The sequence below is a fragment of the Pongo pygmaeus genome, chromosome 11 (genome assembly GCF_028885625.2).
Source record: "Pongo pygmaeus isolate AG05252 chromosome 11, NHGRI_mPonPyg2-v2.0_pri, whole genome shotgun sequence".
Taxonomy (NCBI): Eukaryota; Metazoa; Chordata; class Mammalia; order Primates; family Hominidae; genus Pongo; species Pongo pygmaeus.
In genome coordinates, this window is record NC_072384.2 from 119005261 (window position 1) to 119028188 (window position 22928).

At 40.0% G+C, this 22928-nt stretch overlaps 1 protein-coding gene across 10 annotated transcripts in view; it reads right to left on the reverse strand.

Annotated features, from left to right (window-relative positions):
* USP37 (ubiquitin specific peptidase 37) overlaps positions 1-22928 on the reverse strand; it is a 119829-nt gene that overhangs the window by 78365 nt on the left and 18536 nt on the right. For all 10 annotated transcript variants that reach the window (XM_054478534.1, XM_054478533.1, XM_063647970.1 and 7 more), the window contains exons 6-10: positions 21711-21811; positions 18813-18991; positions 18105-18182; positions 6512-6609; positions 1865-1949 (exon numbers count right to left, since the gene is read on the reverse strand). In XM_054478534.1, coding sequence (XP_054334509.1) covers positions 1865-1949; positions 6512-6609; positions 18105-18182; positions 18813-18991; positions 21711-21811 — 541 coding nt within the window. The remainder of the gene's footprint in view (positions 1-1864; positions 1950-6511; positions 6610-18104; positions 18183-18812; positions 18992-21710; positions 21812-22928) is intronic.

A 22928-nucleotide genomic window follows, 5' to 3' on the forward strand; every position in this document is an offset into this window, starting at 1 on the left:
GCTGGGCATGGTGGTGGGTGCCTGTAATACCAGCTACTTGGGAGGCTGAGGCAGGCTAATCACTCGAACCCAGAAGGCAGAGGTTGCAGTCAGCCGAGATTGCACTACTGTCCTCCAGCCTGGGTGATACAGCGAGACTCCATCTCAAACAAACAAACATATGACTTAATAGGTCCTTATATAGCATCTATATTATAGACTACCATTACCCTCACTTTTTTTTTTAAATTATATTTTAAGTTCTGGGAATATATGTGTAGAATGTGCAGGTTTGTTACATAGGTATACACATGCCATCATGGTTTGCTGCACCCATCAACCCATCATCTACATTAGGTATTTCTCTTAATGCTATCCCTCCCCTAGCCCCCCGCCCCACAACAGGCCCCGGTGTGTGATGTTCCCCTCCCTGTGTCCATGTGTTCTCATTTTTCAACATCCACTTATGAGTAAGAACACATAGTGTTTGGTTTTATGTTCCTGTGTCAGTTTGCTGAGAATGATGGTTTTCAGCTTCATCCATGTCTCTGCAAAGGACATGAACTCATCCATTTTTATGGCTGCATAGTATTCCACGGTATATATATGCCACATTTTCTTTATCCTGTCTATCATTGATGGGCATTTGCCATTACCCTCGCTTTTTACATTTAAAACCATCAACCCTTCTGTGCTGCATTGCATGATCACACATTCTCAACAAGTGCTTAGCAGATATCTTATGTATTTATACCCAATAAATCTAAAAAAAAAAGAGCTTATCTATAGAATCAGCAATGAAATATCCAACTAGCCTTTTCCAATTTATTAATAAAAGACACTCACTGATGTAATACAGCTTTTGATTTTTAAGGGAAATTCCTAAATATTTGGAATGTAGCTTAACAAATACAACAGCAACAAAAGGAAAATAAAAATGCTTCAGAGGAGAGATCTTAGTATGTTCATCCACATGGGATGGTAGAATATATATTCGTCTACAGTCTGATAACATTGTCAGTCGCAATCTATGGCATCACTACAAAACTTCCCAGAGCCAGGTTTAAGAGCACCTCCCAACTCAGCCTCCTAAGTAGCTATCACTACAGGCACACGGCACCATGCCCAGCTAATTTTTTAAAAATTTTCTGTAGAGTGGTCGGATGCGATGGCTCACGCCTATAATCCCAACACTTCGGGAGGCCAAGAAAGGCAGATCACTTGAGGTCAGGAGTTTGAGATCAGCCTGGTCAACATGCTAAAATCCCGTCTCTACAAAAATTAGCGTGGCGTGCTGGCAGGCACCTGTAATCCCAGCTATGTGGGAGGCTGAGGCAAGGCTGCAGTGAGCCAAAATAGCACCACTGTACTCTATCCAGCCTGGGTGACAGGGCAAGACTTGGTCTCAAAAAAAAAAAAAAAAAAAGAAAAAAATTCTGTAGAGGCCAGGAGCAGTGGTTCAACACTTGTAACCCTAGCACTTTGGAAGCCTGAGGTGGGAGGATCGTTTCAAGTCAGGAAACTTGAGACCAGCCTGGGCAACACAGTGAGATCTTGCCTCTTTTGTTTTTGAGACAGGGTCTTGTTCTGTCGCTCAAGCTGGAGTACAGTGGCGTAATTATGGCTCACTGCAGCCTTGACCTTCCAGGCTCAAGTGATCCTTCCACCTCAGCCTCTCAAAGTGCTGGGATTACAGGTGTGAGCCACTGTGCTCAGCTCATTTCTAGAATACTTTCTAACTAACATGTCAGGATTCTATGAGTCTCATCAATTTTGTTAAATTATCGTATTCACTTAAGAGGATAATACATAACCTATCCAATCATTCAATATTCTAAAAAAAAGAACTCCTAAGTTTTTCACAAGTCATATAACCAATGCATACCTGTCTAAGTTAGTGCCAACAGAAGAGTGTTCCTTGGATCCAGCTCTGCTACCATAAAAGGATGATGACTGCAAAGGTAAAAGCCCTACAAAACAAATGAACAAAGGAAAAACTTAATTCCTAAATCAACCATTCAAGTTCATTTAATAATAAAAGTATACATTAGTCCTGATTACATTTAACTCTTTTTCCTTCTCATCAAATACAGGAATACCTCATTTTATTGCTCTTTGCTTTATTGTGCCTCACAGATATTACAGGTTTTTTTGTATTTTTTTTTAAACAAATGGAAGGCTGTGGCAACCCTGCACCAAGCAAGTCAATCAGTGCCATTTTCCCAACAGTATACGCTCACTCACTTCATGTCTATGTCACATTTTGGTAATTTTTGCAATGTTTCAAACTTTTTAATTATATCTATTATAGTGATCTGTGATCCGTGATCTTTGATGTTACTGTTGTCACTGTTTTGGGGTACCACGAACTGCACCCATATAAGATGGCGAACTCAATTTATCTGACTGCTCCATCAAATTGTCATTATTACCCCATCTCTGTCTCTCTTCTTGGGCCTCCCTATTCCCTGAGACAAAATATTGAAATTAGGATAATTAATAACCCTACAATGACCTCTGTGTTTTTAAGTGAAAGGAAGAGGTGCACATCTCATTTTAAATAAAAATCTAGCAACAATTAAGCCCAGTCAGGAAGGCACGTCAAAAGCTGAGACAGGATGGAAGCTAGGCCTTTTGCACCAAACAGCCAATGCAAAGGAAAAGCTCTTGACAGAAATTAAAAGTGCTACTCAAGTGAACACATGAATAACAAAGCAAAACAACCTTATTGCTGATGTGGAGAAAGTTTTAGTGGTCTCAGCAGAAGATCAAACCAGCCACAACGTTCTCTTAAGCCAAAGCCTAATCCAGGGTAAAGGTCTAACTCTCTTCAATTCTATAAAGGCTGAGAGAAGCAGAAGAAAAATGTGAAGCAAGTAAGAGCTGGTTCATGAGGTTTAAGAAAAGAAGCCATCTCCATAATATAAAAGTACAAAGTGAAGCAGCAACTACTGATATTAAAGCTGCAGCAGGTTACTGAGATCTAGCTAAGATCACTGATGAAGGTGGCTACGTTAAACAACAGGTCTTCGATGTAGCTGCAATAGCTTTATATTGGAAGAAGATGCCATCTAAGAGTTTCGTAGCTAGAGAGAAATCAATGCCTAGCTTCAAAGTTTCAAAGGACAGGCTGACTCTCTTGCTAGGGGCTAATGTGGCTGAGGACTTGAAGCTGAAGCCAATGCTCACTTACCATACTGAAAATACTAGGGCCCTTAAGAATTATGCTAAATCTACTTGCCTGTGCTCTAGAAATGGAACAACGAAACCTAGATGACAACCCTTCTGTTCACAACATGATTTAATCAATATTTTAAGCCACTACTGATACCCAATGCTCAGAAAAAAAGATTGTTTTCAAAATACTACTGCTCCTTGATAATGCACCTAGTAACACAAGAGCTCTGATGGAGACATACAAAGATAATGTTATTTTCATGCCTACTAACTCAACATCCATTCTACAGCCCACGGATCAAGGAGTCATTTCAATTTTCAAGTCTTACTATTTAAGAAATACATTTCAGAAGGCTACAGTAGACAGTGATTTCTCTGATGGAGCTAGGCAAAGTGAACTGAAAATCTTCTGGAAAGAATTTATCATTCTAGATGCCATTAAGAACACTTGTAATTCATGAAAAGAGGTCAAAATAGCAACCATAACAGGAGTTTGGAAGTTGATTCCAACCTTCACAGATAACCTTGAGAGTTCAAGACATCAGTGGAGATGCAGTCAACTGCAGATATTGTGGGAATATCAAGAGAACTACAAGTGGAGCCTGCAGATGTGACTGAATTGCTGCAATCTCATGATCAGACTTTAATGGATATGGAGTTGCTTCCAAAGGATGAGCAAAGAAAGAAGTTTCCTGAGATGAAATCTAATCCCAGTAATGAAACCGTGAATATTATTAAAGTTACAACATAGGATTTAGAATATTACATAAATTTAGTTGAGAAAGCAATGGTAGTGTCTGTAAGGATTGATCCCAATTTTGAAAGAAGTTCTGTGGGTAAAATGCTATCAAGCAGCATCACATGCTCCAGAGAAACCATTCATGAAGTGAAGAGTCAATCAGCAATGTGACAAATTGTCTTATTTTAAGAAATTGCCTTGGAAGGGTGCAGTGGCTCACATCTGTAATCCCAGCACTTTGAGATACTGAGGCAGGCAGATCATGAGGTCAGGAGTTTGAGACCAGCCTGGCCAATATGGTGAAACCCCATCTCTACTAAAAATACAAAAATTAGCTGCACGTGGTGGCGTGCGCCTGTAGTCCCAGCTACTCGGGAAGCTGAGGCAGAAGAATTGCTTGAACCCAGAAGGCAGAGGTTGCAGTGAGCCAAGATCATGCCACTGCACTCCAGCCTGGGAGACAGAGCAAGACTCCGTCTCGAAAAAAAAAAAAAAAGAAAGAAATTGCCACAGCCGCCTTAGCCTTCAGCAACCACCACCCTAATTAGCAGCCAACAACACAGAAGCAAGACCCTCCACCAGCAAAATGATTACAACCCTCTGAAGGTTCAGATGATTGTTAGCATTTTTTAGTAATAAACTATTTTAAAATTACGACTGGCCGGGTGCAGTGGGTCCTGCCTGTAACTCGAGTACTTGGGGAGGCTGAGGCAGGTAGATCACTTGAGCCCAGGCGTTGGGGACCAGCCTGGGCCATACGACAAAACCATGTCTCTACAAAAAATACAAAAAATTAGCTGGGCATGGTGGTGTGCACCTGTAATCCCAGCTACCTGGGAGGCTGAGGTGGGAGACAGCTTAAGCCCAGGAGGTCAAGGATGCAGTGAGACAAGATCACACCACTGAACTCCAGCGAGGGCGACAGAGTGAGACCCTATCTCAAAAAAACAAAAGGTACTTTTTTTTTTTTTAGACATAATGCTATTGCACACTTAACAGACTCCAGCATAGTGTAAACATAACTTTTATTGCACTGGGAAACCAAAAAATTCATTCTTGCTTTATTGTGCTATTAGCTTTATTTATGTGGTCTGGAACTGCATCTGCAATATCTCTGAAGTATGCCGGTACACATGTATGTTAAAACATAAAATACCGTGAAACAAGCTATAATAGCAAAGCTACCCTCTCCTGCCCCCAAGTTCCACAAGTTGTACTTCTAATTTTTAACCATTTAAAAAAACTGTTTTTTTTTCTGATTTCTTCAACAGTACTAATAACATTTCTACTACTTCTTGATTTACTCATTTTAAACAGTATCAATTGACTCTTTATTGTAGAAAATTAGTATCACCCCTACTCTTATTCTCCTCTCTCCAACCATTAGTAGCGTTACTTTAGTTCTTCCACCGATTAACTCTGTAACTTTAACACATTTAAAACGTCTACATTTTGTTCCATTAATCTTGTCATTTGGCCATGCACTTCCTTCTCTCTTCCACATCAAATTTTGTGAGATGTACCTTACCTTCAGCATTGTTAAGGCTTATTATAGCTTACGTTTTCTGTTTTTTAACTATAGGCTGATTATAAAAGCTGAGAGACAATAAGCAGAGTTTACATCTTCTAAATATTATTATTTCAGAGGTAAGACTTACATGTGATATTTCTTTCTGTAGGAATCAATATCACAATCCCAAACCACTAAAAGAAGAATATTCCTAGGGTCCTGATCAACTGGATTCTCTTAAACTATCAATTTATCAAAATCATGCCATATTTTAGCTTACTTCAAGTTAAAGTTGACATAATACTCAAGTTAATACCAGATATCGGACTCTCTAAGGATTTCAGAGAATCAAACAGATACGTTAAGTGTGGGAAACATCTGACAAAAATGTTTTTGTAAAAACAGGGTAGAAGGTTAAGTTTAAAAAACTGCTTCAGACAATAATTTCAAGATCTTCTGAAGCTTCTAATAAGCACTAACACTGATGCACTTGAATTTCAACCACTTTACTCCTCTAATTCATTCTATGGTCCTGGTACTTTGACAATGAAAGAGCTTAATTCTAGGCAGTCAAATAAGGGAAGAATAAGGTAAAGACTGGATTCTTTATAAACAGAATACAAGCTCCCTGGATTTCTAATACTTTAAAATATTTTAGCCAAGTACTGTGTACAAATTGGCACCCAATAACTAATACCAGATTAGGCCGGGCGCAGTGGCTCACACCTGTAATCCCAGCACTTTAGGAGGCCAAGGCAGGTGGATAACTTGTGTTCAGGATTTTGGAACTAGCCTGGCCAATATGGTGAAACCTCACCTCCACTAAAAATACAAAAATTAGCCAGGCATGATAGCACACACCTGTAGTCCCAGCTATTTGAGAGGCTGAGGCAGAAGAACCACTTGAACCCAGGAGGCAGAGGTTGCAGTGAGCCGATATTGTGCCACTGCACTCCAACCTGGGTGACAGAGCAAGACTCTGTCTCAAAAAATATATATAAATAAATAAAAATAAAAAGAACGTACAGATGGGTTAGGTTTTTATTTCTAGTCTAATAAATATATAATAAATGAGCACCTTATTTATTGTAAGATCAAACACTTACCTGATGTCCTATTCTCTTCTGACTGTTTCAAACTCAGCTGCTTTTCTCTACTGCTGGTTAAATACTTTCTGGAGGGATCTGTCATGGCCTTGTTGTTCCTATAGTTAATAATTTTACATCAATATAGTACAGGTGTATAAAAATATTGTCCTTAATTTTAAATAGTTGTCATTAAAACATTTACATTTAAGTGCCAAATTCATTGATATGCTTGAAAATTAAGCTACAAGATTGTTAGTCTCAAAAGGTCAATGACTTAAACAAATGAGAATTACAAAACTAATCTTTAATTACCATCTCAAGAGCCAAACCAATCCATGACTCTGATAACTTAGCAAAAGTAAAGGAGCATTTTTCTTTATATAAAAATCATATCAGAGACAGCAAGATTATTAGATTTTCTTGGCCAAAAGCAAGAACAGATAAAATGATTCAGCTACTAAGACCAAAAGAATCAATTAAAAAGTAAACCGTGGCCAGGTGCGGTGGCTCACTCCTGTAATCCCAGCACTTTGGGAGGCTGAGGCGGGCAGATCACGAGGTCAGGAGTTCGAGACCAGCCTGGCCAACACAGTGAAACCCCATCTCAACTAAAAATACAAAAATTAGCCAAGCATGGTGGCGCGTTCCTGTAGTCCCAGCTACTCGGGAGGCTGAGGCAGGAGAATCGCTTGAACCTGGGAGGTGGAGGTTGCAGTGAGCCGAGATCACGCCACTGCACTCCAGCTTGGGCAACAGAGTGAGACTTAGTCTTAAAAAAAAAAAAAAAGTAAACTGTTCAAGCTTGGCAGTTTATAGGTTTACAAAGAAAAACAAATCAGGCTGGGCGCGGTGGCTCAAGCCTTAATCCTAGCAGCTTGGGAGGGCGAGGCGGGCGGATCACCTGAGGTTAGAAGTTCGAGACCAGCCCGGCCAACGTGGGAAACCCCATCTCTATTAAAAACACAAAAATTAGCCGGGAGTGGGCTGGGTGCAGTGGCTCATGCCTGTAATCCCAGCACTTTGGGAGGCCAAGGCGGGCAGATCATGAGGTCAGGAGATCAAGACCATCCTGGTTAACACGGTGAAACCCCGTCTCTACTAAAAATACAATAATTAGCCGGGCATGGTGGCGGGCACCGGTAGTCCCATCTACGCAGGAGGCTGAGGCGGGAGAATGGCGTGAACCCGGGAGGTGGAGCTTGCAGTGAGCCAAGATCGCGCCACTGCACTCCATCCTGGGCGACAGAGCGAGACTCCATCTCAAAAAAAAAAAAAAAAAAAAAAAAAAAAAAATTAGCCGGGCGTGGTGGCAGGCGTCTGTAATCCCAGCTATTCAGGAGGCTGAGGCAAAAGAATCGCTTGAACCCAGAGGCAGAGGTTGCAGTGAGCCAGGGATCATGCCATTGCACTCCAGAATGAGTGACAAAAGCGAGACTCCATCTCAAAAAAAAAAAAAAAAAAAAAAGAAAAGAAAAATCAAAATCAAAACTATGTATTCCACATGAATAGAAATACTATTTGCTAAGTGGCAACAGCATTTTAATTTATATTGATTAAAATTCTTTAGGATCATGAATACAAAGTTAAAATTTCTTTTAAAAGCCCTTTTCTCCCCTGTATTATTTTCAAATACCTCAACCCATGTAAGTAGAGAGTGTCCATCAAATAAATGTTCATGCTTTAACAGTGCTAATTTAAGGGGAACCATCATGAACTAAGACTGGCAGACAATGCCTAAGTGCGCTCCACCTAGATTCCCACTGACTCATTTTTATATTCTCTCCTCCATATCTTCATACCAACTTATGTTTTTGATAGCCAGTACCAAGGGCTCTTCTTCACAGGACTGCCCTCAAGTTACTAGAGATACTTTGCCTGTAATCGCAGAGGCCAGGCGCTACAGTAGAGAAGCCCAGCTCTCTTGATTTGGATTAAAACAACTTTATAATGGAAGCTACATAACAGATTTCTCTAATATCAGGATGAAGACTAACCTTCATGTCCTTGTGTGACTTCTCCAGGATCACAACCATGCTTTGTTTCCTGCCCTTAACTATATTGCTTTCCTTACTCCCTTCACTATCTTCTCTGGGAGTACTTCCTTAGTAATTCACATGCACACTAATCTCCATTTCAGATTCTGCTTCTGGGGAACATAATCTACAACAGCTGGTTCTAAAAGTGGGCCTAGGAAGCACACTCTAAGGATAGGATTCTGGAATTGGACCCTTGTTTGGCAAGGGCAACAGAAATTCTGTTGCTGATAGTAATACCTCTGACACCTTATAGTGTTACAATTGCTAAGATTTTCATCTATGGTGAATTAGGATGAAATAAGGTAGAGAAGGATAGGGCTCACGCAGTATCTCCAGTATTTTAGAAATGTGGTAGAACGATTACACGATAGATCGTATTGGGGTAATGGAAATGTTCTGAAACTAGAAAATGATCACGTAATATAACTCAAAAAATTTACTAAAAATCATTGACTTATGTACTCTTAAAATGGGTCAATTACATGGTATGTAAATTGTACCTTAATAAAGTTGCTTTAAAAATGTCCCAAATTATTTCACTCTCTATATTCAAGCTTCTAATCAATAAATTCAGTCTATTTCTTCATCCCTTAATGGGGCTAGTCCTGTGATTTCCTTTTCCCAAAACAATGTGACAGAAGTTAACAGTGTGTGAGTTCTGACCCTAAGTCTAAAGGTGCCCTGCAGGTTTCCACTCACTCTCTTGGAACCCTACCACTGCTATGTGAATAATCCCAGGCTTGCCTGTTAACAGTGGAAGACACATGGCCCAATCACCCCCACCACTCAATGGCCAGTTATATGAGTGAGGCCATCCTAGACCAGTCAAACTCTAGCCAAACCACCTACTGACTACAGAGGCATAACAAAATTAGAATCCAGGTACTATAAGCCAAACTGGGCCCAGATAAACAGAACCACCCAGGTGACCACAAACTCATAAGCAAAAATGAACAGTTACTATTTAAAGTCACTAAATTTTGGAGTTGTTTGGATACAGCAACAGATAAGATGTAGGTGATATGGGGTAAATAATCATGAAAAAGACTATGGAATTGACTGGGTGATGCTGAGTATTTATGTGTTCAAGAGAGAAGACAGGCTCAGTTGAGCCAATTACCAACTTAAAGGACAAAGACAATGTGTAGAGTCACCCACAGGAGAGTTGCAGCCCAGACCTTGTAAAGCAAGACCATGCTGTCTGCAGCCAAAAATTATACCTCATCTGTAAAGTATGGCATACTACTCTTGGCATATTATTAAGCCCTGGAAGAGACAGAGCACCTGACTGATGGTCATCAAGGGACTGTGCAACCAGAGCTAACCATCAGGAGCTAAGCGCTATCACACCCATGAAGTCACAAGACCAGGAGAGTACAACAGCAATTCATCATAAAATGGAAGCAGGTATGTTGGAATTGGGCCCAAGTAAGAAAGAAGAGATGACAAGAACAAGCCTTAGGGGCATTTCCTACGTCAAGCTGAAACGAGGAATAAACCTGGGCCTGATTAATGAATAGGTCATCTTGGTACATTGGTACACACTGCAAATAAACTACTGCTGCACTATAGTCCCACTAAGGGACTGCCTTGAAAGACAGTTGTGAGGGGAAATCCTCCATTGTGCAGAGCCTGGAGGGATGCATCTCATCATCTACTTGGTATGGAGACAGAAGTGGGTCATGGACTCCTGGGTGGTGGCAAATGATATGGATAAATAGGGGCTTGGAACGAGCAAGCCTGGAAGATCGGAAAGAAATGATTTATGGAAGAGGTATATGGACAGACTTATGGGAGTATGTACAGTGATCTGTTTCACATGCTAATGCTCACCAGAGAACAACACTAAAGAGATACTAAACAATCAGCAGGATAACTTGTCCAGTGCATGTCAGCCAGCCTCTGTCCTTAGACATCCCATTATTTCCACAAAGGGACCATGAATAATGTAACAGCCATGGTGGCAGATAGAAGCTATAAAAAATGGGTTCCCCTTCACCAAGGTTTATCTACTGTGGCTGCTGAATGTCCAATTGGTTAACAGCAAAGACCGAGACCCTGATCCAAGGGCATCCCTTGAGGAAACCAGTCATTTGGTAGCAAATTGATTCTATCAGATTTTTTCCACACTAAAAAAGACAGCAATTAATCCTTATTGGGACTGACAATATTCTAGATACAGTAGTTCCCCCTTATCTTCAGGGTACATGTTCTAAAACCCACAATGAATATGATGGAATTCACAGATAGTACTGAAACCACAGACAGTACTGAACTCAATTGCCAGCAACTGGAACAAATTCTGTTCATGTCTTCCACTCACAAATTCAATGCTACTTTATTTTATTTTTATTTTTGAGACAGGGCCTTGCTCTGCTGCCCAGGCTAGAATGCAGTGGTGTGATCTCAGCTCACTGCAACCTCTGCCTCCCAGGCTCAAGCAATCCTCCCACCTTAGCCTCCCAAGTAGCTGGGATGATAGGCACATGTCACCACACCCAGCTAACTTTTGTAGAGATGAGATCTTGCTCTGTTGCCCAGGCTGGTCTTGAACTCCAGGACTCAAGCCATCCACCTGACTCGGCCTCCCAAAGTGCTGGGATTACAGGTATTAGCCACCATGCCCGACCTGCCCTTTCCATTCTAACTAAGCAATTATCTTGTACTGTGGCTGCACTTTTGCAGTTTGAGGTGTGACACAAAAAGTAACATACATTTTTTTTTTTTTCCTTCTTCACAATTCCATGGATAGAAGATTCATTCTTATCATAGATCTTCGCAACCACAGCATAAGATTCTTTTTATTGGCCGGGCACGGTGGCTCACACCCGTAATCCCAGCACTTTGGGAGGCTGAGGCGGGCAGATCACTTGAGCTCAGGAGTTTGAGACCAACCTGAGCAACGTGGTGAAATCCCGTCTCTACAAAAAATACAAAAATTAGCTAGGTGCAGTGGTGCATGCCTGTAGTCCCAGCTGCTTGGGAGGCTGAGGTGGAAGGATCGCCTGAGCCCGGGAGGCGGAGGTTGCAATGAGCTGAGATTGTGTCACTGCACTCCAGCCTGGGTAATAGAGCAAGATTGTCTCAAAAAAATAAAAAACCTGGCCAGGCACAGTGGCTCATGCCTGTAATCCCAGCACTTTGGGAGGCCGAGGTGGGCGGATCACGATGTCAGAAGTTCGAGACCAGCCTGGCTAACATGGTGAAACCCCCATCCCTACTAAAAATACAAAAATTAGCCAGGCGTGATGGCACGCACCTGTGATCCCAGCTACTCAGGAGGCTGAGGCAGGAGAATTGCGTGAAACCAGGAGGCGGAGGTTGCAATGAGCCGAGATCATGCCACTGCATCCCAGCCTAGGTGACAGAGGGGGACTCCATCTCAAAAAAAAAAAAATCTTTTTTTTTCTTTGTTGAGAGCTTTTACCTTTTCACTTAAAGGAGGCACTTTACAGTTTCTCTTTGGCACATCTGAATTGCCAACATCACTACTGTCGTGCTTTGGATAATTATTAAGTAATATAAGGGTTATTTAACATAAACACAGCAATACTCTCACAGTTGGTCTGATAACCAAGATGGCTATTAAGTGACTAATGGGCAGGTAGCATATACAGTGTGGAGCCACTAAACAAAGGAATGATTCACATCCCAGGCCAGACGGAATGGGACAGCTCAAGGTTTCACTGTGCTACTCAAAACAGTGCACCATTTAAAAACCTATGAATTAGGGCCAGGTGCAGTAGTTTTCGCCTTTAATCCCAGTACTTTGGGAGGCCAGGTGGGAGGATTATTTGAGGCCAGGAGTTCAAGACCAGCCTGGGCAACATAGCAAGACTGCATCCCTACAAAAATAAAAATAAAAATAGCCAAGACTAGCCAGGTATGGTGGCGCATGCCTATAGTTCTATTTGGGAGGCTGAGGCTTGACTGCTTAAGCCCAGGAGTTGGAGGCTACAGTGAGCTATGACTACACCAGTGCACTCCAGCCTGGGCTGGAGCAAGACCCTGTCTCAAAACCAAAACAAAACTTATGAATTATTTATTTCTGGAATTTTCCATTTAACATTTTTGGACCAACGTTGACCATAGGTAACTGAAACCATAGAAAGTAAATTCATGCATAAGGGGGGACTACTATATACATTTGCCTATGCTGTCTACGGTGCCTTGACCAGCATTACTATCCAAGGACTCATAGGAGTATCTCATTCACTAACAAGAAAACTCACATAGTATCTTAGAACAAGGATTCCACTTTGCAGAAAAGGAGGTACAACGACAGCATATGACCACAAAGATCCACAGTTCCTACCATATACAGTATTACCCCAAAGCTGCTAGCCTGATAAAGTGCTGCAATACCCTTTAAAAGTGCAGTATGGAGAGGATCTCATTAAGAATGGGGTGGCCTTCAAAATACCAACAAATCATTCCATTTATAAAAAATACATGGGTCCAGCAACCAAGAAGTAAAAGGAGGAGTAGCCCCATTTGCCATTATTTTTCAATAACTCACTTGGAGAATTTGTGCTGTCTCTCCAAATTAGATTTTGTGGGTCCTAGTTCCCAGAGGGGGTGCTTTTTAATCAAGGACAGTTAAAGAACAATTAAACCTGAAGTTATGGCTGTTACCTAGTTATTTTGAGCTCCTCATGCAGGCAGATTCATAGGAAAGAAAAAGAGTTACCATACTGGCAGGGGTAAATAACTATTATGAGGAAGAAGGGTTGCTGCTATATAATGAGGGCAGTGAGGAATTTATCTGGTATAAAGGGGATTCACTAGGGTGCCTCTTACTGCTCTCATGCTCAGTGATAAGCATAGCTCTCATGTAATTATAATGGGCAATCACAACAACCACAGCCTGACAAGCACGTGGTGACCAAAGGCTCAAATCCCTCAGATGAAGATCTCGGTAATGCCATTCAGTCAAACCATCAAGATGAGCAGAAGTGTTAATAGAGGATGCATGAAATTGATGGTACGAAGAAATGTCAATATGGGTTACAGCCCTAAGACCACCTGCAGCAACACACTGTGGTTAATCCCACTAAGCCTCCTCTTGTAAGATTCTTCCCCAGAAGTGGGAAGCAACAATATGAAGAATCCATGACAAAATGGAATAAACTTAATACAAGACAGGAGTCAATATAAACTGTACAAGCTAGGGGAAGGGGGAACTATAGTACCAACTCTTTTAGTGGACAATGGTGACGCTCCATCAGAGTCCCTAAGATCCTTTTTCTCCTTTACACATCCCTAGACTGTGTATTTTCAATGTGGTTCACCAGTCAGCATCTGCAGTTCTTCAGAGGACTGCATTTAACTACTTAAAACATTTTGCCCACCTGGACAGAGCCAGAGCAACTGGTAACCAAAGACGGTCCAGTATGGAAATAGGAAAGCCCAGCCTCCCTGCCTCAAGCTAGAACAACCCAAGAGTTTCCCTGCTAGATCAAGATGAAGCCTATTGTCTGTGGTACTTTTACCTGAGATCACACTCTTGCTTGGCTTCCTCTTCTTCTCTGGCCTGCTTCTCCCACTCTGTTATTTGTGTCCTCTATAAGCACTGCTTTAAATGTCATTTGCACAAGTATATTCATCTAGGTCAGCTTCTAAGGAGTGCAAACTTAAAAAAAATCTAGATGTGATGGTGTAAAAAGATGTGATGGGTGTAACCCAGAACAAGGATCAGTAACCTAGTGCTTATCAGACAGACTTCTAATTGGAACAGCTGGGACTTCCCAAAAGTGTAGTGAATGTGCTAGACTGGCATGCACAACCAACATTCTGGTGTACCTCCCCGATGTGCAGAAACAAGAATGCTAATAAAGTAACTCTACATTTCTTAGTTAGTGTTCTGGATCAGATTTAAAATAAGGCAATTACATGCAAGATCTGGAAAGTGTAAATAAGGCAGAAGCATTACCATTCCACTATTTCTGATGCTAAATATCACCTTGGTTTTTCTATACAGGGTTTCTAATCTTGGCAGTGACAGCATGGTTCTAGAGAGGACAGCTTTCATGATAGATTCCAATTCAGCTGTTAGCTTCATGATAGAATAGCCGGGAGCATCTTTGGTGATCTGGTTTGAGGCAAACCTCAAAATCATTCCTGAAAACTTAACTTAGAGCCTGTCTTTTCAACTATCCTAATGATTCTGTAAGCCATTTAATACTTACTGTGTGCAAATACCTTTGTGCATAAACTTGCTAGAGTGAATTTTGTTCCCTTCAACTAGACCTTAAATATACAAAATTTGTTATTAAAAGTGGGGTGCTACCATAACAAACCTAAAGCATGTAGCACTGGCTTAGTAAGAGGGTAGGGAGGTACGAATACAGATATTACAGATTAGAAAGGTGATGACCATTTTATGCTTTAGTAAAATATTTGATAAAAACGGTCATATTAACATCTTGAAAGGCAGATCTCATACTCACTGAACCTATAGCTCTACAGTAAAAGATTACAATTAAGGATACTGGTCTGTGTTAGTGCTTCTTATTGCTTTCAACAAGGTCCTATTTGAGACATACAAATTTAGGCCAAAGCTAATCAGCTTGCAATCAGTGATGAAAAGAAACATAGCGGACAGGCATGGTGGCTCATGCCTATAATCCCAGCACCTTGAGAGGCCGAGGCGGGCAGATCAACTGAGCTCAGAAGTTCGAGACCAGCCTGGGCAACATGGTAAAACCCTGTCTCTACTAAAAATACAAAAATTAGCCAGGCATGGTAGTGCACGCCTGTAATCCCAGCTACTTGGGAAGCTGAGGCAGAAGAATCACTTGAACCCGGGAGGCGGAGATTGCAGTGAGCCGAGATGGCACCATTGCACTCTAGCCTGGGTGACAGTGCAAGACTCTGTCTCAAAAAAAAAAAAAAAAAAAAAGAAAACGCCGGGCGCAGTGGTTCACGCCTGTAATCCCAGCACTTTGGGAGCCTGAAGCAGGCAGATCATGAGGTCAGGAAATCAAGACCATTCTGGCTAACACCATGAAACCCTGTCTCTACTAAAAATACAAAAAAAAAAAAAAAAATTAGCTGGGCGTGGTGGCAGGTGCCTGTAGTCCCAGCTACTTGGCAGGAGAATGGTGTGAATCCAGGAGGCAGAGCTTGCAGTGAGCTGAGATCACACCACTGCACTCCAGCCTGGGCAACACAGCAAGACTCCATCTCAAAAACAAACAAACAAACCAAAAAAAACATAGCTCTCTGTGCCAAGAGCCTAGAATCAAAATTGTCTGGTAATTTGAAACCATGGGATAAAAATATCCAATTGCTTTTGATTCTCAAACTGAGGCAGTGGTAAGAGTTAACTAGAGAGTCAGTTTTGTAGAAAATAACTTTGATATTAATATTAGCAGAAGCTGGGTAAGGGGTATACAGGAACATTCTATGTTATCTTTGTGACTTTTCTGCAAATTAGATTATTTCAAAATTAAAAAGTATATTAAAACAAAACAGGCCAGGTGCGGTGGCTCATGCCTGTAATCTCAGCACTTTGGGAAGTCGAGGCGGGCAGATCACTTGAGGTCAGGAGTTCCAGACCAGCCTGGACAACATGGTGAAACCCTGTCTCTACTAAAAATACAAAAATTAGCTGGGCATGGTAGCACACGCTTGTAGTCCCAGCATGGGAGGCTGAGGCAGTGCTTCAACCTTGCTTGAACCCAGGAGGTGGAGGTTGCAGTGAGACGACATCGTGCCACTGCACTCCAGCCTGGGTGACAGAACAAGACTCCGTTTCAAAAAAACAAACAAACAAAACAAAAACAAAAAAGAAAAATTAAAATATATATATATATATATATATAGACTCCAGTTCTTTCTCAAGCCTGCTTGTTTTACCTTTATAGAATCTTTAAACTTGGATGAAGCAAGCTATAAAAGCTACATGGCCTTGACGAAAAATATAGTCTTCAAAATCTATTTTGGTGGTGGCCTTTAAAGACAACAAACAAGAAAAATCTGCCAGAGGGCAAAGCCAGGGGTCACACGGAGTACAATGGGCAAAGGGGTTTCTCCCAGACAACAGAATCAGACTGCTAGATGGGCTAACCAGGAACTTATTCCAACGCCTTCACTGTCCTCACAATTTCCACCTAGCAGATTTTATCACTGCTATAGACCCAAGACCCCTCCAGTTTCCTATTCTTGTCTATTTTAAACAGAAATTTTTACTGTGATTATTCTGTTCCTGCTCCAGCAATGTATAATGATGTGTGCATGAGGTCTGGAGTGGGGAATGCAAATTAACTTGCCTTTTAGTTTTTAGGTACCAGACCATGAGGGGCATGGTCCAAGGTACATTTGGACCTTATAGAGAAGACTGCACCCAGAGAGAAAGATCACCCAAAGATCCTAGACTCTGAGCTGGATACAATGTTCTCATGAGATTTGGAGTTCTTCTCCATTTGGATAGAGATAAGGGTGTTATATGTATGGAAGAATAGTGAACTGGGTTATTTCAGTGGCTGTAGGAGCAAACTAAGGCAGACTATTAGTTGTCCCTAAATAACCACTGTATGCTTTTGCCACAATAGTTGAAATACAGGCATATTTCCCAGACCTTCTCATAACCTGATATATAACCATGTGATTAAGTTCTGGCCAATGTGATATGCACAAAGGTGGTATATGCAATTTCCAGCCTAAGGAAACAGCATGCCCTCCCTTTGCTCTCTTCAACTAATAGAAATGGAGACAAGAAAGTAGAGACTGAAGAGGCTACCTTGGTCCACAAAATGGAGGCTGCTTATTAAGGATGGCAGAACAACAAGACAGAAAGAATCTGAGTCCGTGGTGATCATAGTTTCAGATACCAGTCCTACCACCTACTCAGACTTTTATATCTATTACAGCAGCAAATCAATTAATACATAAAGTTTCTTTGGCTTTTTCCCAACTCCTTTCTGGTGACCTCTTGACCTCACGTACCAATTAACTGTCTACCAACTGATCCTGTTCAGGTATTAATTGAGATTTTAACTGATAACTGTATAATTAGTTTTCTCCCCTAGAAGACAAAAAAAAAATCCTCACAAAATGAGGACAATGATTACGAGTTGGCGAGCACCCTGGGTTGATCTATTCTCTTTTGTTCAACCCAGAAAACATCTCTGAAAGATTAATGCTAGTTGTCTACAACACATAGGCTCACATCCTTTAACCTCTAGGCTGACTTTTTACATGAGTAAAGTGAAAAAGTGAAAAAATTTTTTTTTAATTAAGCATAAAGAAGACAAGAAGGGGTTCACACTAAAACAGCAGCCAGCAAGAAACATTTATTTAGAGTTCTTCTGTTCTATTCTCCCACTAAGTACTGCAGATTTAAGAAAAGGCAGGATAAGAGAAATGCAATGAAATGACCAAAGCAATAGCAATGGCTAATTTCCCTCTCTATTGAGCCTACAGTCTACTGTCACCAAATTACTTTAAATTCTGCTCTTCCATCTTTGGAATTCTCATAAATTAAAACCATTTCCCCAATCTTCCCCAGTGGTTACAAATACCAATATAAGAAACACTGCTCTAACACTATAAAGGCCCTTAAAGTAACTTACGATGATGAATCATTTTCCTTAGGGTAATCTTCATTCAATTCTGAGCCAGTTGATATCATTCTTTTCCTCTTTTCAGTACTACAGAGAACAAAGAAAAGGTTACTTTTAAAAAGCCGTAATTCATATCACAAAAATTCATAAATCAACATACTGAAGGACAGGAAATGGGACTACTATTATCTAATTCTCTACACCATATTTAATTATTATTATTATTATTTTCCAGACAGTCTCGCTCTGTCACCCCAGTCTGGAGTGTAGTGACGCGATCTTGGCTCAACGCAACCTCTGCCTCCCAGATTCAAGCGATTCTCCTGCCTCAGCCTCCCGAGTAGCTGGGACTATAGGCGTGTGCCACCACACCGGGATAATTTTTTGTATTTTTAGTAGAGAAGGGTTTTCACTATGTTAGCCAGGATGGTCTCAATCTCCTGACCTCGTGATCCACCTGCCTCGGTCTCCCAAAGTGTTGGGATTACAGGCGTGAGCTATCACACCTGGCCCATATTTAAATTTATATGCTGTATATTTGTATGCTTAATACGTGTCACTGACATAAACTACATATGACAAATACTTGTAATCATTACATCTACCAAAAATGTACTCTATACTTTATTTCTCCTCAAATTACTGGTATTTCTAAAAGGCCTAAAAGACATTTACAAACAGATACAGCTAGTGACTAAGAAAAAAAGTCTCTCCTACCGATTTTCTAGCAACCCTGATCTAAGAGGTGTTGACGTAGACGTCAAAGAAGGAATTGTCCGAGTAATAGCTATTCCACTTCCTGCTACAGTCTTAATCGATCCTCTACCCGGATTACCAAGAACTTTTCGAAATGGAATATCATCTTTAGTTTCCAAACTTCCTCTTTTTGCAGAAGCCTGTAAAAATAAAGTTTGAGATAGTTAAATCTTCAAATTAACTGGAATACTTTTAGAACAGTGATTCTCCAATGGAAAGGTTTAAAAAATACAAATGGAGCCAGGTGTGATGGCTCATGCCTGTAATCCCAGTAAGCCAAGGCGGGAGGATCACTTGAGCTCAATAGTTTGAGGTTATAGTGAGCTATGACTGTACCACTGCAATCTAGCCTAGGTGACAGAGCAAGACCCTATCTCTAAAAAAAGGAAAAAATACAAATGGAGATATATCTCTAGAGATTCTATTCTAGTTGGTCTGGGGTAAGGCTCATTCATCAGTTTTGTTGTTGTTCTTGTTGGTTTTTGTTGTTGTTGTTGTTTTTAAAAGCAATCCAGGTGATTCTAATGTACAGTCAGTGTGAAAAATTGAGCTTGACACTTATTTTCCTATAGCATTCTTACAAACTTAAAAACTCCACAGCACACCTGGAGAGGTGGCAAGAACACTGCTTTGAATTATTAACCAAAAAAAAAAAAAAAAAGACACACAAATACATGGCTCTAGTGATTAGCATGAGAACTGATCTTTGGAGGAAAAAAATATCCAATTATGATTATGACAAGTTAAGAAAAGATGACAGTGACATTTTGGTTGCCACAACTTAAATGCCAACAAAACAGTCATGACTCTTGAGAGGGTTCTAGTCTGGAGGAATGAAACATATGATAGTGAAAAGGAAGGTGAGATAGAGTTCACTGTGAAGATGAATCAAAGACTCTACCCTTAAGACATGGCAAGAACACTCAAAGAGAATATGGCAATGTAAGCATTAGTTGAGAAATAGAGCTTTACATGAACACTCTGCCAGTTAAGTTTTATATCTCTACATTAAGAGCTACGTGATTTTTCTATGGAAGTTATGTCCCATTACTTTTGTTTTACAGAATTACAATCTTAGGATAGGAAATTTTAAAACTTCTAAGGTCATCTGAATCAATACTTTAAAAAGTTAAACTTATTTTCAAATGAGTGATACATTCTCAAGGTTCACAAATCAAAGTAATATTAAAAGCCACAGACCAATGATAAGTCTCACTATCACCATCCACTCAGTTCTTTCATTTCCCCTTTTCCCACTAATTCTTCCCTTGTTCTGTTATGCAAATACAAATCAATATTTTACTTTTTGTTATACAAACAGTAGCATACTACATGTCCACTGTTTTGCAACTTTTCCAGAATTTTGAATATTATCCCATCCCATGGTAACAAATATATATATATTACATACATATATTTAAGATAGAGTCTTACTCTGTCACCCAGGCTGGAGTGCAGTGGCACAATCACTGCTCCCTGCAGCCTCGACTTCCCAGGCTCAGGTGATTCTCCCATCTCAGTCTTCGAAGCAGCTGGGACTACAGGTGCACACCACCATGCCCAGCTAATTAATGTATTTTTTGTAGAGACAGGGTTGCACATGTTGCCCAGGCTGGTCTCTAACTCCTGGGCTCAAGGAATCTGCCCACCTCAGCCTCCCAAAGTGCTGGGATTACAGGAGTGAGCCACCACGCCTGGCCACATAGTAAGAAATATTTTACATCAAAACCTATTATAAATATGTATAAATAAACCAAAATAAAGGTTTGAAAAATCAGCATTTATCCTAAATATGTACAATATTCTCTGTTATTTTCTATTCTACTTTTTAATGTTAGTCATGACCCACAAAATTGAATTTATGACTCCACTAATGAGAATTATTACTTGTGAAAGCATAAATACTTGCTTCTGCTATATGTGTTAGCACTTATGCATTTAAATAATATTTCAACAATTTAAATTCCTACCAAGGAATGTATGAATCTCAAAATAATTATGCTCATTGAGGGAAGCCAGACCCTGCCCTCCCAAAATTACACGCTCATTCCATTTATATAAAACTCTAGAAATTACAACCTAATCTATAGTGGGAGAAAACATACCAGTGGTTGCTTCTGGATAGGGATCAGAGAGAAGGATTACAAAGGAGAATAAGAAATCTCGAGAGTTATGGTTATGTTCACTATGTTGATGATGATGATTTTAAGGACATATGTAAGTCAAAATATATCAAATTGTACTTTAAATATACACAACTTACTGCATGTCAATTATATCTCAATAAAAATGTCCCCCCAAAAATCTAACCTATAAAAAGAACCTGACAAAAATTAAATCTTATTCATTGCTTAGTCTAATAAGTGGACTAAGTGATTACTTGTTTGCACAGCCAAAGAGAATTCATAAACTTACTTACAGAAAAGCTTCAAAGTTTCTCTTACTCTATGGTTTGGAAGGATACCTAAATGAAATGATACATTTCAGGCATGCAGAAATACCCTTGATAGTCTATGACTATCTTTTTTTTTTTTTGAGATGGAGTCTTTCTGTTGCCCAGGCTGGAGTGCAATGCCACGAGCTCAACTCACTACAACCTCCACCTCCTGGGTTCAAGCAATTCTCCTGCCTCAGCGTCCCGAGTAGCTAGGATTACAGGTATGCGCCACCACGCCCAGCTAATTTTTGTATTTTTAGTAGAGACAGGGTTTCACCATGTTGGCCAGGCTGGTCTCAAACTCCTGATCTCAGGTGATCCACCCACCTCGGCCTCCCAAGTGCTGGGATTACAGGCGTGAGCTACTGTGCCTGGCCAACTATCATTTTTTTAAAATGCTAAAAAGATTCAAATGAACATACCTGATTGTCTGAGTAAGAAAGCTGCCTGCTGGTTTCCTTCTGTGAGGTCCTGCTGCCCAGAATGGCTCCAAAACTACCAGACCCCTGAGAAGGTTTCATGGCTGGTGACCAAAAATATAAATTTTTTAAAAAATCCCCAAATCACTCACTTTAACAAAAAGATTTATCATTATTATTTTTATATAATATTGAAGAAATGGAAGAAACAGCAGGCAAAAAAGAAAACAAATCAAAGTGCCTATCAACCAATTCTTTCTGACAGAATATACATCTTCGATAGAAACTAAAATTTAGAGCTAGAATCTGAAGCAAAAAATTAAATAACACACATACCTGAAAACATTTAATAGAAGGCTAAAATTTACAAAGCAAAAAAAAAAGCTAGAATAAACATTTGGTAATTATATTAATAACACTATGGAAAAGTCATTGTGTATCGACAACATGAACACTGACACTGGATGTCAGAAACAGTGACAGGTGTATCTCCAATAACATATACTCCAAAACATTCTCTACAAGTAAGTTTATCCAGCAGAATAAATGGCTTCTATTCTGAAGAAACTAATGGTAGTTCAAGGAATATTCAAGGTATTGTATAAATATGAATTTGCATATACTTTTAAAAATATTTTATACTTTAATTTGGTTACCCAATTTCCAACTGATGACCATTTGAAATGTTTTAATTTTTCTAAGTTGCAAACAATGCTTAACATCCTTTCACAAATCTTTTTGCAGGATAAACTCCTTATAATAAGAATTACTGAGAGAACATACAATTTTAAACTAAACCAACATTATTACAGTCCTCAAAAAAATAAAAAGAAAAAAAAACCTCTATGCTCCTACCAAGTATATGAGAGTATCTTGCTTCCCCTCACACTGCTACCAAATGTGCTAGTAGGAATCTGACTTTGGCGAAGTCGAGAATTTTTTCATGTGTAAGGGCCATCTATTTTGCTTCCTGAATTCTCTATTTGCAGTTTTTCTCAATTTCTCTACTGGTTTTTTTTTTTTAATTGATTTGCAAAATAGGTCTTTGTATATTAGCAATATTAACTTTGTCACTCTGGCTACTATTTTCTTCCTTTGTCTTTTGTTCCTTGCCAGAGAGACTGTCTAATTCTTTAACGCAAGTTTTCAATCTTTTTCCTTTATTAATTCTAGTTTTTATGTAACACCCAGAAAAGTCTTTTCCATCCAGAGATTATGTTA